This window comes from Dufourea novaeangliae, unplaced genomic scaffold, assembly GCF_001272555.1.
Source record: "Dufourea novaeangliae isolate 0120121106 unplaced genomic scaffold, ASM127255v1 scaffold228, whole genome shotgun sequence".
Classification (NCBI taxonomy): Eukaryota; Metazoa; Arthropoda; class Insecta; order Hymenoptera; family Halictidae; genus Dufourea; species Dufourea novaeangliae.
In genome coordinates this window covers 3615054-3631058 of record NW_015374150.1, presented here as the reverse complement: position 1 = coordinate 3631058, position 16005 = coordinate 3615054, and the positions used below count along the sequence as shown (strand labels likewise).

Genomic DNA, 16005 nt, shown 5'->3' with positions numbered 1-16005 from the left:
GTCATTGATAGCTTAATTAGAACATTTGGTGGTCAAGCGTCCTTTTGTAATCGGCATCAAACTTATGAAACCTTTATGAAACTTTGAATACGGTACGGAAGATTTGCAAGTTACAGAGGAGAGAATTATTTGCGGCATATAAGTTACAATATTTTATAAGCCTGAGCGGCACTATCTCCATTCCTATTCCTAATATCAATTAACCAAAAAAGTAATAAGACATAATAAATAATAACAAAATAATTAATTCTAAAACTTTTAAGTTTTGGAAGAAGTTCTGCAATATAATAAGAATAATCTTCCAGAACGTGCAGATTTTTTCGCCATCTTGGATTCAGAAAAATGACTACCAATCGACCACCATCGATGGGTATAATGAAACGTTAAAAAGTTAAAGTTGTCAGATTGTCAGGCTAACTTCACAGAGGTTTTACCGACAATATGTTTTGATGTTCATCGTTCAGAGTGGTTTAGAGTTTAGAGTTTGGATATTCGTCAAACTAACAAAAAATGGTATATTTACAAATCATTACATGAGAAATGATATTAAAGTATTATCGTTTTCGTTTCTTACACACATATTATTATTTTTCAGTTACCATTATCGTTATTAAGGACGGCACAGAATCATCCTATGGTATGTTTTCAACACGTTCAAAATAAATATGCGTTTTCTGTCATCCATATACCTACCTTAAAGTAATTTAATGTATTATTTTACAGCTTGTTGAGCTGAAAAATGGAGAAACTTATAACGGACATTTAGTTAGCTGCGATAGTTGGATGAACATAAATCTCAGAGAGGTTATATGCACATCTAGGGTATGGTATCACTATTTTCTAAATTAGATTTATTTCAGTTAAAATTGAAATAAAATTAAATAACAAAAATAGATGCTGTAATTATAAGTAATATCAAGTCTTAACTGTATATATTTGAATTTTCTAATTGAATATGTTTATACCCTGTATATCAAAAACAATGTTTCTACGTGTATATATTCAAACTTTAATAGAGTATATTCAGACCTTCCGGCAAATATTCTTTATACATATATGTATATAATATTAGCAATGTGGATCAAATACTATTTAAAGAAATTTAATGCTGGAACCATACAGATTATTATTTATACAAAGCTTACTATTCACAGGGTCATGGAGACCATAGTGTTTACTTCTAGAGTTAGTACTTATCCAGTTTAAAGTACTTATAAGAATCCTGTACATATCCACACAAATTAGTCTAACAAAACATATCCACACTAATTCATTGGTGATTCACACTAAATACATAAAAAGTACAAGGCATTTGTATATGTGGGTTAGGACGGTGACAAATTCTGGAGAATGCCCGAATGTTATATCAGGGGTAGCACAATCAAGTATCTACGAATACCTGATGAAGTTATAGATATGGTAAAAGAAGATGTGCAAATGAAATCGCGTGGACGCGGAGAAATGAAAGGACGAGGACAAAATCAACGAGGACGCGGTAGTGGAAGAGGTATGACTTTTGAATGAAGGAAAGAGGTATTCTTTTTATATACGTGATATGAAAATTGTTTTATTTTTGATAGGAACTTTTGGCCGTGGCGGAAGGGGTCCTGCACCTCTAGGTCGTGGTGGAGGTAATCCAGGGGGAAATAAACTACAAAACAAGGCAAGGACTAAATAAAACTAAATTATGGTATTATTTTAGTGTAATTTAGTTAATTATCGGTTCTCCTTTTTGTATTTCATTTTTAAGTTTCTAAAAAATATAATCCTCTGTAAACCACAATATTAGTTTAGGAATTTAATAATCACTTGTACACAATAGATAACGTCTATGAAGATGCAAGGGTAGATAAAGAGTAAATATTGTTTCAAAGATAAATACATGTATAGAAAGTGTCAGTTATATTTGTAATATACACATTTCGATAAAATATATTTAATAAATGCGACTATAAATTATGTATATAAATTAATAATAGATTATTATTTCAGTATCAGTAGCAGTACTACTAGGGATCGTTAATAATAATAAAATAAGAGGGCAATAAATACTACATATTTTTTGTAAAAAAAAAGGAATAGTTATTTCATGTACACGAACGAGAGGACACACATGTCCTCTTGTATATCTATTATACACATTTCTTACCCGCTAGGAATTAAAGTTAAATAGTATTGTACAGTGATTAACATGAATTATTTATTGTAGCTTTAAAAGAATAATAATTCAGCTATTATAATTCGTTTTTGCGTCACTTGTTCTTAAAGTTTGTCAGATGAATGAAAAGATAATTGTATATAGATACAAAATATGACTTATGCTCAACGTGAATACACAATGACAAGTGTACTGAATGCAGTGTTTTTCATAATCTGCAATGAAGAAAAGAAAGATTAAAATATGAAAGAATACAATCTACTGTAAACATTTCTTCGTGATTCTACCTACCTTAAGTGAGGGTTTCAAAGCTTATACTTTCGAAATGGAATTTCGTTTATCGTCCTTCGACTGAAATGAAAAAAAAAAAACATTAGTCATAGAATTTTTATCAAATTCTTTTACACTTATGCATATTTTTTGATATCTTGCCCCAATAGTCTATAACATTTCAGATACAATGTTAAATTAGTATACAAAAATAAACTTACTGTATGAAGCCAAATCTATTTCATCTGGCAATTCCGTGATATTAACATCGAATCTTTCTTGGACGTCATTTAATATTTTAGCGTCGCTTTCGTCACTTACTAACGTAATAGCAAGACCCTGGAAAGATTAACAAATCATTAGTACCAAAATAAATTAAAAAATATAAGCTGTAAGAAATATTGGGGATATTAACCTTTGTACCGAAACGGCCAGCTCTAGCCACTCTATGTAGATACGTATCAGAATCTTCTGGCATATCGTAATTGAAAACTATGTTCACACGTTCAATATCCATGCCACGTCCAAATAAATTTGTTGCTACAAGAATTCGCTGAAAAGGATAAGAATATAAATAGAAACCTCCAATAGTAATAATGGTGTATGATTCTGGATCGTGAAAGCTTCTCAAAAAGTTTATTAATTTGATACTCACTTTTTGGAAGTCTTTGAATTGCTGATATCTGGATAACCGTTCCTCTTGCGTCATGCCTCTGTGGATTCCAATGGCGGGAAAGTTTTGTTCGGTTAAAAGTTGCGCCAAAGCCATACACCTTTGTACAGATTTTACAAAGATAACAACCTACAGAACGAATAATTTAAGTTCGAATGATTCAATATCGGTACAACAAATAGAGAAATTCTAAATAAGTAAACCTAATTTCGATAATCTGATCGAGTAGACAAACCTGATTGAATTCAAGAACATCAAGTAACTCAAACAGCTTCTTATTCTTTTCGTTCTCCTTAAGTTTCACGTAATGTTGTTGCAGACCGTGCAATGTGAGTTTAGCTTCATCATCCACATAGACTTCCATAGGCTACACAAAGAATGTATTTTACAAGATTACCTATTTTACCCTAACTGTTACACCGTGATAAGCTTTAGACTCAATGAAAGATATTTTCCCTTTGTATATACTTTTAACACATTCAGAAACAGAACGTTAGTTACTATTCAAGTTAAAAAAAAAAGAATACTCAAAGAAAACGTACTGAATGCAATTTATCGTTAGATTAAAGAAAAATTACTAAAAAGAAATACTTTTGAGACGTGAAACAAAGAAGTATATAAACAATAATTAAAGAATGAATCAAATAATGCGAAGATGTAAAATTAATTTTGTAAATGTCCCAATTTCTCCCGCTTCCTTGATAATGACAAATTCTCTATGTCAGTAACTATAAAAGAAAAGTATTAGACTGTTTTAGAGAACTTTCCGCTCGAGCTCTCATGTTTTTCGCACTTATTTTGTCGATCGGATTAGTCATTACTGGTTACATACGGTCCGGCGACTTCCACCTCTGGGTAGTGCCAACAACGAAAACTCAGCAGTCACCCCAACAGAAATAAGATGGCGCACCCATGATTGCACATCCGCTGGCCACTCGATGCCCAAACCTCTTCTCACAAAATTCTGGCACATTCAGAATGTATGCCCAGAATTTGCCACGATTATTGTTGGTACGCTCGGTATTATCACAAAACATTTAGGGCCTCTGGGATTCTCTAACATCGCGATTCTCAAACTGATCAATGCATTCGCATTATTTCACGTACAGATGGCCACGATCAAACTATATATTTATAACACTTCCATTGCTGTCCAATTTTCACTTCTATTACTCGAATTACCCACGTCCGTTACCCCATTCGTGAAAATACCAAAATGTGCCGTTTTCAATTACAACACGAACGCTACTTAATCTCTATACATAGATGCCACTTAATTGAAACGATTGCTCGAAACCCTAGCTAACCCCAAGTTCCCATTAATCCTCTTGCATCTTCTTTCTTGCGCTCTTCTGTCTTCAGGTTGTCTTGAAGTCTTCTTAGCCCCCCACCCAACTCAAAAGCTCATTTCAATGCCGCTCTAACTCTCATTTAAAAAATCTACCCCTCCCTTGCCTACCCAACCCATCCTGACGGACATTATGTTTCCCAACATTTTGCATTAACGTTATACCGAAACACTGGCAACTTCAATATGCAGCAGACAATTAAAAGATTTGAATATTGAAGATCAAAACTAAATGAAATTCTGTGTTTTTCTTTTTTTTTTTTTTTTTTAAAGGACTGCCAATGCCTGGTCTTCATTAACTCGAAAAACGATATCAAAGGAAGATTTTCGTATCCTTTTCTATGATCAGATCTCATCCAGTAAACGGAGGGAAACTTTGGAGCAGTAACTCGTTATATTCAAGTTGTAGAACTCGAGTTTGTAATATCCAAAGACATCGAGGGGCTTTTTATCGTTACTGAATTGTGTCACTTCTTCAAAGTGTTGTCTAACTAGCCTAACCCGCGGGTGCGCCGTCAACGATATTTAGAATACGGTTTGAGCTTTGTCCTGGGTATGAATACAGGGCCAACGAAGTAGGAGCAATCGAAGATCGAAGTGAAGAGGAAGATTGGTTAATTACATCTTGCATAAATTTTTTGCAGACGGGACGTATCTCCTTCGATAACGTAGCGCTGAACATCATGACTTGCTTGCCGTGTGGTGTGCTCCTAAATATTTCCTGTACATCCCTACGCATGTCTGCAAACATAAATGATCAATAGATATTAAAGTGTCCTGTTTCCTGTCACAAACACCCTTTTACATTTAAAAAGTTGGATTTATAATTACCTAGGAGTTCAAGCATTTTATCACACTCATCGAGTATAAAGTGTTTCAGGTGCTTCAGATTTAATTTCTTATTTCGTACTAAAGCGAGGATACGACCGGGCGTACCCACGACAATATGAGGACACGTGTTCTTCAAAACCTCTTCATCTTTCTGAATTGGCAAGCCTCCAAAAAATACTCCAACCTATAATAGCAGAAGGGCTTCTTTTATGTTTATATTTAATTGTTAGATATATTTAAATCGGGACAACAAATGTAAATAGGAATCTTCGTCAGTGGTGAGTGATGGTGATGAAGGTGTCATCATTATTTGTTAAGATAGTTATTTCATCATGTGAAGATTCTTTGATGCTAATTTAATTAAAATGCTCTGAGAAAATTTCCATAATAAGGGAACATAATAAGTTTCAAAAGTTACAGAAAGTTTCAAAACTTCAGCAATATTCGAAGAGGGCTTACCTTTACGTGAGGCATGTATTTGCTAAATCTTTCATATTCCTTGCTAATTTGGAAAGCAAGTTCTCTCGTGTGGCACATAACAAGGACATAAACTTGGTTTTCGGTTAATTCTAACTGTTGCAACGTTGCCAACACAAATACTGCAGTCTTTCCCATTCCAGACTTAGCTTGGCACAATATGTCCATGCCAAGCACTGCTTGAGGAATACATTCATGTTGCACTGTAAGCAATTTTCATACAAAATTAATTTCTCGCTTAACAAGAACATGAAATATTTTGTATAATAAGACCTCAGTATATGATACAATCATTCACATAGAATCAGTTGTCCCTATCTATTATCATCATTCTATGCACCAAAATATATAAATACAATGACTACGTTACGTAATTAATAATACATTATTTCATATTTTCTTTGGATATAATGTAATATTTTACTTCAATATGTTATTTACTCTTATTCAATATCTTTAATTGAATATATATTTTAGTTACCTTCAGAGGGGTGTTCAAAACCACAATCAACGATTGCACGTAATATTTCAGGTTTGAGAAGAAAATCCCTAAACCCACTACTATGGATAGATACGTATGTGCCTTTGACTTCTTTCTTGGCAGGTATATCACCACTTCCATCAACTACTTGTTCAGTCTGTTCTTCATCTTCATAATCCAAAAGGTCATCATTGTCCGCCATTTTTATGTGTGTGTATGGGTTTATATTGGGTTACACCTAAAATATTACAGATAACATTATGAGAACTATTTACACAATAAAACTATATGTTCAGTCATATTGTAAAATTGGATTAAATTTTGTTTGAGCTAGTTTTATACTTTTATCTAATTATACATGATCTTAAAAAAACGTTTCATAATCCTAAAAAGTAATATACACTTTCGCATAATTTTTACTGTATAATAAATTTCATACTGCTTTTAATTATGTAATTATACTAAATTTCTGGTTTTCATGTAATTACGATTTAAAAAAAATAAAATAATCACAAAATAATATGAATTTGTACCAACGCGCTTGCTCGTGGCGATAACGATTTTTGTAGAAACTGTACACGTAACGTAACCGCCATTTTAGTGACGCTATGCCGTTTCCCGCAAGGAAATGTGAATATTATAAAATACCTACAATACTGAGAAATTCTATTTGCTATTATAAACGTAGTTTATAAGTGTGAATTCGAAGAAGTGTATTTATATACACGTGTAACCACAATTCATGTAATTTATAAATCAAATGTGTCTACGTATTGTGTGATGCTAGTCCACAAAATAAATATTTACGCGTCGTTCAATTTTAGCAATATAGCTCATCCAATAGAGAAACTATTGATTATTATTAAAACATCAGAATATTCTCCATGCAATTAAGTATATTTTTCGAATGGATTGATCTTTAACAAATAACTAAAAATGGATAACAAACGATCAAACTTACCTCTGAACACAACTTCGACAAACTGACTGAAACTGACGCTGGCTTATTGCTACAAGCGGCACGTTCGCTTCAACATCTTGAAACTATGTTCCGGAAGACTAGTGCCGCCATCTACAAATTGATACATATTTTGTAAAAATTATTAGGTAAATGTATAATAAAGTACTCTGAAATATTTACTCTACATGAACATTTTAATTATGAAAATTACATTGCAGTTCTATGTTATAATTGTTATCACTGAAAGAAGTTTTGTTAATTTCTTAGTGATTTACTAATTATGAATTCGTCATGTTGTAAATTGTAGCAAGTAATCCCGGAAGTAACGATCAAGTAGTACACATTAAAGAATTTGTGCTGGTTTTAAAATCAGAATCAAACTGACGTTAATTAAATGGTAGTTTGGCATTTGAATTATTTACTACAAATTTAATAATGTTCAAATGATAGAATTCTTTTATGGAATTTTTAGAAACCAAAAAGTAAACCTTTAATAAATCACACTGGCGTTGTTGGAAGTATTGTTTAAATATGGTAAAGTTTATTTAATAACATCACAGATACAATAATTATGTACACAAATGTCTGGAGAAAGTGCTAGCTCGATGGCTGAACACCTTCAGCTATCCCATTGTCAATGTAAGCACTGAAGTACTAAGTTTCAGATAAGGATACTCCATCAGAGCGGACATTTGACAGTTTCGAAACAGAAACTTCGATTCTTCGAAATCGCATTGTAGTCCAGAATAAGGGCACATTCTAGACACATGCTGATGCTCGCCTTACAATTTCGCTATTCATTAATACACAATTAGCAATTATCCGTATTACCCCGACCGTATTATAAGTTGTCTTCTGACGAGGATAATTTATCAAACACGTAAAGTTTCAATTGAGCTTCGTGCCTCTGCGGAGGCGCTTCGGAATCTGGTTTCACCATCTGCGAGGCACATGGAGGATCTATGTTACGGGGTAGTAAAGTATGATTGAACTCCTTCAGAGGCAATGTTACTTCTCTCAGAGAGTCTGTAGGTGAGGGAGGAAGCACCACTTTTTCAGGAGCGTTCTGAATGAATATTACTCTAGAAAATATTATCAATTAGTATAAGACATAGAATATAAATGTTACCGTTAAGGTATATTAAATCATCTCTCATGAACTCACGAATTTATGAAGATGACCTAATAATTTGTATTAGGAATTACAGTATGAAAGGATTTCTTTATACACAATTTACCTGTTAAACGCTCGCCATTTTCTGCATAGCGTAATGTATGCTTTGCATTGAATGAACATAAAAACTAAAACTCCTGTGGAACCAATTACAAGAACTATTAGCTTAGTCCAGAATGACCAGTCTACATATCCACGTAAAGCTTCTTCAACAGATCGTTCAACAAGTACATATAAAGACCAAGCCACACAAAGTGTAGCTACCGCATGAAAAGCAACTGCGCACCATAATTTACGAACCTCTAGGGCTGACATTTCGAGCTTCTGCCACTGAAAGTTAATGTATAACATTGGTATTTTTTATATGTATTGTAATGAAGTAGAAAGTGATTATTTATTTTCTTATTTGAAATAAAATACAGAGAACATCTGTAAACGGAAAAGAATGATACCTCGCAAAATGGTTTGGTTTTAGCGTGCATAATAAATGTGAATTTACATAATTCACAAGCACGCGTGTCTGAAGTTTTTATCCATTCTTGAAGACATGTCTGATGCACGTAACGTAAACTACCGCTGCAGTAACAAGGTGCTAAAAGAGGAGCACCTTCTTCCCCTTCACAATGACATATTCTGCAATGAAAGAAAAATACATATATTTATTCTCGTAAATTATCCGTTTCGTTGTAATATCAAAAATTCTTCACACAAATAGGATGTTTCATATATATATCACCATAAAAGTATGAGACCCCTTTTTAACTTTATAAAATATTGTTCCAGACAAAAGTTTAATCGTGTCTCAGTATACAAAGTTTTGGCAAGAAGAGGGCCCTAACTTCGGGACACTGATTTTAATGAAACATTTAGGACATGTCATAGGCTTCTTCCTCTATACAAATCACCCCCATCTAAGAGTAGCTACCCTTAAGCTTTGATACAAGTGACTTTGATACAAGCATCTTAGTGTCGGGGCAACGTACATAATGTTGACTGTGACAACTAGAGTTCGAATACGTCAAAAAATTGTTAGAGGGGTACTTGTATTCAAGTTACATGGAAAACTTCAACAACAGATAACTCAAAAGCTTTTGAATATCTGTCCCTAGTTGGGGGGCGATTTGTATAGAGGAAGAAGCCTATTGCATATCCTAAAAGTTTCATTAAACTCAGCAACCCAAAATTTCGATGTCCCCTTTTTGTGAAAATCAATATTCTTTTTATCAATCATTCCTTGATAAGTTTTAATAACACAATTCAAGATAAATTCAAAGATTGTATACAGATCTATATGAGATTAAAGACAGATATAAATAAAAACATTTAGAAGTCATATATACCAATAAATACTCAAAATTTAATTAACTACACATAACTAATACTTACATACCTACAAATATCATGATTGCTGGAGGACAATGTGCTCACGGATGAGTGACAATGGTCTGGTATAATTGTAACTACTGTTGCATACGTCGATTCCTGTTAAATAAATGTTCCATTAAATATGTTTAAAAATAGAAACAGTAGTAAGTAGAAAATGTATGAAACTAATTTACCCTTGGAGTCCATTCTGGTAAGCCTTCACCGGCAGCAGGACTGTTATTATTGGAAGGACCAAGTGACAAAGGTGGTTGCCAGTCAGGCGGATTAACATTGATCTGGTGAACCGGCATCACTCTCTGACCTCAGCAAAGATGCGATCAATGATAAACATTAGCGAAACACATCCCGACGAGTGTTTGGTAATTTTTTCTCGTTGATATCATGTTTAAGGACATATCGATTATTAATCGCATACAGAGATCTTACGCCGTAGTATTTAATATTATATTTCAGTGCGCATCTAATAACCTGCAATTGCATTAAAACTTACAAAATATTATACACAAAACTGTGCTCCTCTGATCTCGACACATAACCAAAAAACATTACAGAATACAGATAAGAAATGATAAATAAACCAAGATAAGCGATATAAATATTTATTGACAAATCATGCCTGTTCACAATAAAATTCGTAATACGAAACATTGAACAAGTTTCTGTTAATATTAATTAAGGATCCATACCAACATAATGTAAATAAGACGAATCGCAGAGAGTTACAAAAAGTACTATTACAGACGATGGGAAAGATATAGCAAACTTGTTTTAATAAAATATTTTTAGGCAACCACGGAAGTGTATTTTGTAATTTGGGACAATCCTCTTCACAAAAATTTGAGATAGGTAGAAGTTAAGTGTTCACCTAGTGTTTTAAAAATAATCAACATCGATTATACTTTTATTTGTATTACTGTAAAAATCAGTGTGCTAAGGTTTTTAGGTACCAATCTTTTACTTTACGAGTTCGCTACGTCTTCTCCGTCAACAATAAACAAACAAGTTGTCCGTTCTAATTTATAAAATTCAAGAAAACATCAAAATAACATAATGTACAAAAGTAACAAACAATTATGGATAGGCATAACGAATAGTTTATATATTTTGACAAAAATCACTGCATGTAAACCGACGCTTGGGGAGAGAAGCTTTTTCAACAAAAAGAAACCAAAAGCAGTGGCGTCACATACATCTTTTCGTTTCCATCTAAAGTTGCAGTGGATGCATTAAATAATTTTATGCTTGGATAACGATGACCAGCCAAGGTGTACGCGATTAAAATAGCCCGATTTTGAGCGATTCGATAGAGTTTCATTAAACAGACTTTTAATGTTTCTGTCCCGACAAAGTTTTATCAGACACAAGTCAAGGCGAGCCTGAACGATTTTGACACTTCGTCTCGAGTCAATGACACAATATAGGAAACTCGTATTCACTGCGGTAAATTAATTAACTGGCGCGATTTGACAGTCGAACGACCCGCGAATCGGTTCGATTTATCATCATTCACGTCTTAAACGCTCGCTGCTAACCGCATTAATATTCAGAATTATTACAGGCACCGACTTCATTGCAATGCAGAGTCCTTTCTCCATAACAGACTGTGTATCTCATTTCTCTGATACGCCGCCATAACCGCCAGAACGCACTGTGTAGGCGTGGCGTATGCACAGATTCGACCAATCGGCTACTCAGGAATGACATTTAATACAGAGGTAGGAAAATTTGAAATAGCAATGTATGGAATACTACCTAGGTTGAAGTGAAGATGTAATTGACGTGAAATTTCGGATATAATTAGTAAACTACCTATCTTTTGGGCCCCAGCTTTAAGGACATATAAGTATATACAATTGCATAATAAACTCAAGTCACTTCCGTATCGATGAAATAAATTTTATTTGATTCTGAATTTCGAAAAATAGTTTGATACGAATTTAAATAAACATCTGCAACATAATAATTGAAAATTGAAATAATATTAAATTTAAATATCAGATTTGGAAATTAAGTAAATTACTACTTGTTGTTTCAAAAATATATTTTACGCACTCTATAATTTATTTTACACAAATATACATGCACATTAAAAAATATATATATGTTCGTTCTTATAAATTTACTCGCGTGGAACTTCAGCTGCCGCTATAAACCCTAATTTTATGAAAATAATAAAGTATCTTAAATAATGTGTAGATATGGTTTGAGTTATTTTGTTTTAAATGATTGACATGTAGCTTTGTTCTTCTTTTTATTATCAGATAGTATGATATTGTTTATGTACATCTCCACATGACTGAATTACTTCACATGACTTCATAATGTAATTAGATTGTTTATAGAACTTGAAAGATCGTCATTACACAAAGTGTTCAACATATCTGTTAATGCCATGCTTTTACAACGTTTTCAAACGATCTATCATATTTCTTTTTCTTCCTTTAACATATTTCTTTCATTTTTATTGTTACCCGATGTATTTATGTTTACATTTATTGCTTTTGACAAATTCCCACATTCTATGTTTGTTAAAGGAATACTATCTTCCTGAGCAGCACATAATGATTCCTTCTTTGTATTTTCACAGTCAAAAACATCATCTGTATTATATTCCATTTCTTCTTCCTTATTTAAGGAAACTTTGTTAGGCAAATTACATTCGTTGTTATCTTCTATGCTTATGTTATAAAATTTCGTATCACTGTTAAAAAACATCTTTTGTGACGTTCGATCACATTTCTTTTGCGAAGCAAGGTCATTAATATTGTTTCTTAAATCATTATGCAATCTTGGTACAGGAGTTTCAAAAAGTGATCCTTTGTTACAATTCTTACTTTCATACTGAGAAGTGCTTTTAGAACGTGTATGACCAGAATTTATATTAGTGGGTAAATGTAAGTCATAAATGTTATCGTCCTGGGAATATTTTATTACTTTCTCATTGTTAGAAGTTTTGGACTCTGTAAACAAATAACAGATATTAGCAGTAATAAATGTATTTTCTTATTCATTGTGATATATTGAAAGAAACTTACCAAAAGTTTGAACTTGTACAGTTGATGTGTTAGCGAATAATTTTCTAAATAGAAAACCAGCTACAAATATAAAGAATAAGGTTTATTAAAGTATAGCAGCTAAATATGATCAGATACAGATTTTATTCATTTACAATATATATAAATGTACAAAGCAGTATGAAAAAAGTGTAACAATGAATTTTTATCTTTCAAATTTTATAAATCATTGAACAGAAAATATTAAAGATTTAAGTAATATTTACCAGCCACTCCTGCGACTGCAGTGCCTGCCAGAAGATATGCAGTCTTACTCTCTTTGTTTGAGGACATTTTTTAATATTAATTGCTTTAAATAATATCATACACAGTTATATTATAGTACACAGGTTGAAGCACAGACAGATCACCACATTCTGATGAGTGTTGTATTAAATGCTTCAAGAAAGACACTTCAAGGTGGTAACAGAATGTAAACATTGAACTACTTTTTGCCAAGATGTGTTGAACTTGTCGTGCATACATGCATCATTTGGAAGAAAAATTTCAGTAGTTAAAATCTGCAATATGTCTTCAGACATTAATAAATTACTAATATTTATATTAAAAAAAATTGCAACATACATTATGCCTAAATAAAAAACTGTTTTCTTGTAAGGTATCAAAGTTTATGTAACTACAGTCATATATATCTATATATTAGTAACTATTAAAATATTTTTTTTTATTTCCTGAGCAGGTTTACTTCACTTTTAGGTGAATCATTTGTATACATTTAAAATAAAACATAATTTAATGATGCATATAGTCATCCAAAATAATACTTAAACAAATATGTTAAATAAGGTTCTAGTAAACTAAAAATGTAAACGTGTACAGGTTTGAATTTTAACAACCCTTTTGCATGTTGGACACTTTTTTGATACACGCAAAGCTAATTGTAAACAATGTTCACAGAATATATGTCCACAACGAGTACACATAGGTTTCATATCAGAATATAATTGTTCTAAACAGATTGCACAAATTAATGTAGCTTCACTTCTTGGCTCATAGTTGTTCTCTCTATAAATGTTAATATTTTTAGGTAAATTAACATTATCTAAGTCTATAATTTCTGTTGATTGTGCCTTATTGCATATGTTCTCATCCACTATTTCTCTGAAACAGTAATTTCATTACCACACGTATTTTTTTCAAATTAATGAAATAATTTTCTGGTGATATTAAAACTTTACATACATGATAGAATCCTGAAGCTGTGATGTTGTACTGTTATTAGACACTGTGTCAATATTGATACTTCGCAATCTTAATGTTTTAGGCACTACTGGTGAGTCTACTGTTAAATCAATAATATCTATAGGGTCTGTCATATTTCCTACAAAAATCCTGTTTCAAATACATGTTTACTAAATTACCAGTAAAGGTTAGACAAATTTCAACAAACTTTTATTTTTGATCGGATTATTATTAATTTATTATTTTTTCTTTATTATTACTAGCCTGCGGATGTTTATTAGATTTACAGATTAATTTATAAGAACAGGAATTAGATGGAAATTTATTTCTTGTTTTTAGTATGCTTTTACTAAAGTTTTTATTTCACAATGGTGTATTCAGTTAGATAAATCCATAAACATTTGCAGTCTAATAGTACACGTTGTTAATATATAAATTCAGTAACTGAAATTACGAATGTCGAGTAAGATTTATCTTATACTAACCGTGTTATTTTAACCGTTTTTCCGTAACAGAGATCGTTTCTTTTATTAATTACAGAACAAAATATATTAAATAGTGTAAAAATTAAATTGCAGCAATTTATTAATCAGCACAGACAAATTTGAAAAACTTTTTGTTGCTTCACTTCTTTTACGAACCAACGTGTTTGAATCATCAACTGTAGTGATTAGTAGGGATATCAGTGGTTGAACGTATATAGTTGAACGTGGTTGAACGTGCGGTCAGCGGTGTCAACATATATTAGAGAGAGAGAGAGAGGGGGGGGGAGGGGGAATACAATAAACATATTTAAATAGGACTCGATTCAAACGATAGAATTTGATTTTATTAATTTCAAGATAATTAAGATTAAAATATGTATTTTAGTTACATTAATATTTGTATACGCAAATGCATAACACACGGTAAATCGAAATGTTTAACAGAGATTAACAAAATTTTTGTTGTATTTTTAACTTAATAAATCTTTCAATTGATGAGATAAATTTAATTTGATTGTGGATTTCAGAACATAGTGTAGTACAATAGGGAATTGCAATATTGAACTTTGTTTAAGTTCATTTGATCTTTCTGTATATGTTCATTTCAATAAATTAGTCATTTTATAGCATTCTAGACTTCGTGAAACATAATAAAATGTTTTTTAGTATATTTAAAAATATATATAATAATTACAAACTACTACAAAAGTACAGAAAATACGTAGTAAATAATTTCAATGATATTTAGTTTTATAATACTTTTTAAAAATATTTTGAGCATAAATTATAATAAAAGTCATGCACCTTGAATTACATTAAGAGCTAAAACATAAATTTAATTATATACAAAAATTATATAAAGAAGATATGTAGGCACTTTACATATCATTACATTACATATAAATGTATGTGTACACGTATGATATATTAATGTATTTAAAATAATTCATAAATAACTTTTAAAACTGTGTTATGCAATAACATTTTCCAAATATTTGTTTGAAAAGTAATTTCTATTATTTTTATATATTATTAATATTTAAGAGCACTTCCAGCATCAGCATTTAAGACTATTTGTAGTAAAACTTTCTATGTGTGTACATGTATGATAAACATAGGCCATTCCACATCAAAATCAAAATAGAAATACATTGAATGGTACTATTGTGTATCAAAAATTAATTTGTTCTGTATAATTATTCGGCAAATAATACATTATTATGGTTTTATAATAGCTCTTTACATAAAAACAGACTGGCCTTATAATGTTCTATGCGTAAATATATGCATGTTCTCATTAGTTAACATAGGATTATACAATTCATGTACAATAAATGTTTAAATAATACTCCTTTGAAATATTTTAGAGAATACAATGAAATGTCTTGATTTACTCCTTTATAATAACAGTAACTACAAAAAATGATAAAATAACAAAATGGAATTTGTTTGAATTACATACACACAGTATTTCCAGTATATCTATGAAGACAATGGTACATGAT

At 31.5% G+C, this 16005-nt stretch overlaps 4 protein-coding genes and 1 long non-coding RNA gene across 7 annotated transcripts; 1 reads left to right on the top strand and 4 right to left on the bottom strand.

The window, feature by feature from the left end:
- The first annotated feature begins 343 nt into the window (after positions 1 to 343).
- Positions 344 to 2067, top strand: LOC107191597 (U6 snRNA-associated Sm-like protein LSm4). Of its 2 annotated transcripts, XM_015580664.1 has the most exons (6): positions 344 to 513; positions 596 to 637; positions 724 to 822; positions 1330 to 1507; positions 1581 to 1663; positions 1993 to 2067. In XM_015580664.1, exons 1-6 carry the CDS (start codon positions 511 to 513, stop codon positions 1999 to 2001), a joined length of 414 nt encoding a protein of 137 aa, XP_015436150.1. In that variant the 5' UTR covers positions 344 to 510; the 3' UTR covers positions 2002 to 2067. The 2 variants fall into 2 exon arrangements, with proteins under 2 accessions (XP_015436150.1, XP_015436149.1); XM_015580663.1 differs by lacking the exon at positions 1993 to 2067 and having other exon boundaries at positions 1581 to 1966.
- A 163-nt stretch (positions 2068 to 2230) lies between these two features.
- Positions 2231 to 7248, bottom strand: LOC107191596 (ATP-dependent RNA helicase WM6). 2 transcript variants are annotated; one of them, XM_015580661.1, is made up of 11 exons: positions 7200 to 7248; positions 6239 to 6476; positions 5740 to 5960; positions 5281 to 5464; positions 5072 to 5190; positions 3337 to 3468; positions 3084 to 3230; positions 2844 to 2981; positions 2650 to 2767; positions 2450 to 2509; positions 2231 to 2373 (listed from the first exon to the last, which is right to left on the bottom strand). In XM_015580661.1, exons 2-10 carry the CDS (start codon positions 6438 to 6440, stop codon positions 2496 to 2498), a joined length of 1275 nt encoding a protein of 424 aa, XP_015436147.1. In that variant the 5' UTR covers positions 6441 to 6476; positions 7200 to 7248; the 3' UTR covers positions 2231 to 2373; positions 2450 to 2495. The 2 variants fall into 2 exon arrangements, with proteins under 2 accessions (XP_015436147.1, XP_015436148.1); XM_015580662.1 differs by lacking the exon at positions 7200 to 7248 and adding an exon at positions 6772 to 6794.
- A 704-nt stretch (positions 7249 to 7952) lies between these two features.
- On the bottom strand, positions 7953 to 10099 carry LOC107191715 (E3 ubiquitin-protein ligase MARCH8-like). Its single transcript, XM_015580814.1, has 5 exons — positions 9933 to 10099; positions 9764 to 9855; positions 8826 to 9006; positions 8438 to 8703; positions 7953 to 8281 (listed from the first exon to the last, which is right to left on the bottom strand). The coding sequence occupies exons 1-5, from the start codon at positions 10047 to 10049 to the stop codon at positions 8041 to 8043; spliced, it is 897 nt and encodes a 298-aa protein (XP_015436300.1). The 5' UTR covers positions 10050 to 10099; the 3' UTR covers positions 7953 to 8040.
- A 2544-nt stretch (positions 10100 to 12643) lies between these two features.
- On the bottom strand, positions 12644 to 13271 carry LOC107191772. Its single transcript, XR_001516284.1, has 3 exons — positions 13040 to 13271; positions 12795 to 12854; positions 12644 to 12719 (listed from the first exon to the last, which is right to left on the bottom strand). It is a non-coding gene; the product is annotated as an uncharacterized LOC107191772 (long non-coding RNA).
- Positions 13272 to 13625: 354 nt separating this feature from the next.
- Positions 13626 to 14686, bottom strand: LOC107191551 (E3 ubiquitin-protein ligase RNF4-like). The gene is made up of 3 exons (XM_015580614.1): positions 14501 to 14686; positions 14016 to 14154; positions 13626 to 13934 (listed from the first exon to the last, which is right to left on the bottom strand). Exons 2-3 carry the CDS (start codon positions 14147 to 14149, stop codon positions 13631 to 13633), a joined length of 438 nt encoding a protein of 145 aa, XP_015436100.1. The 5' UTR covers positions 14150 to 14154; positions 14501 to 14686; the 3' UTR covers positions 13626 to 13630.
- Between the last annotated feature and the right edge of the window lie 1319 nt (positions 14687 to 16005).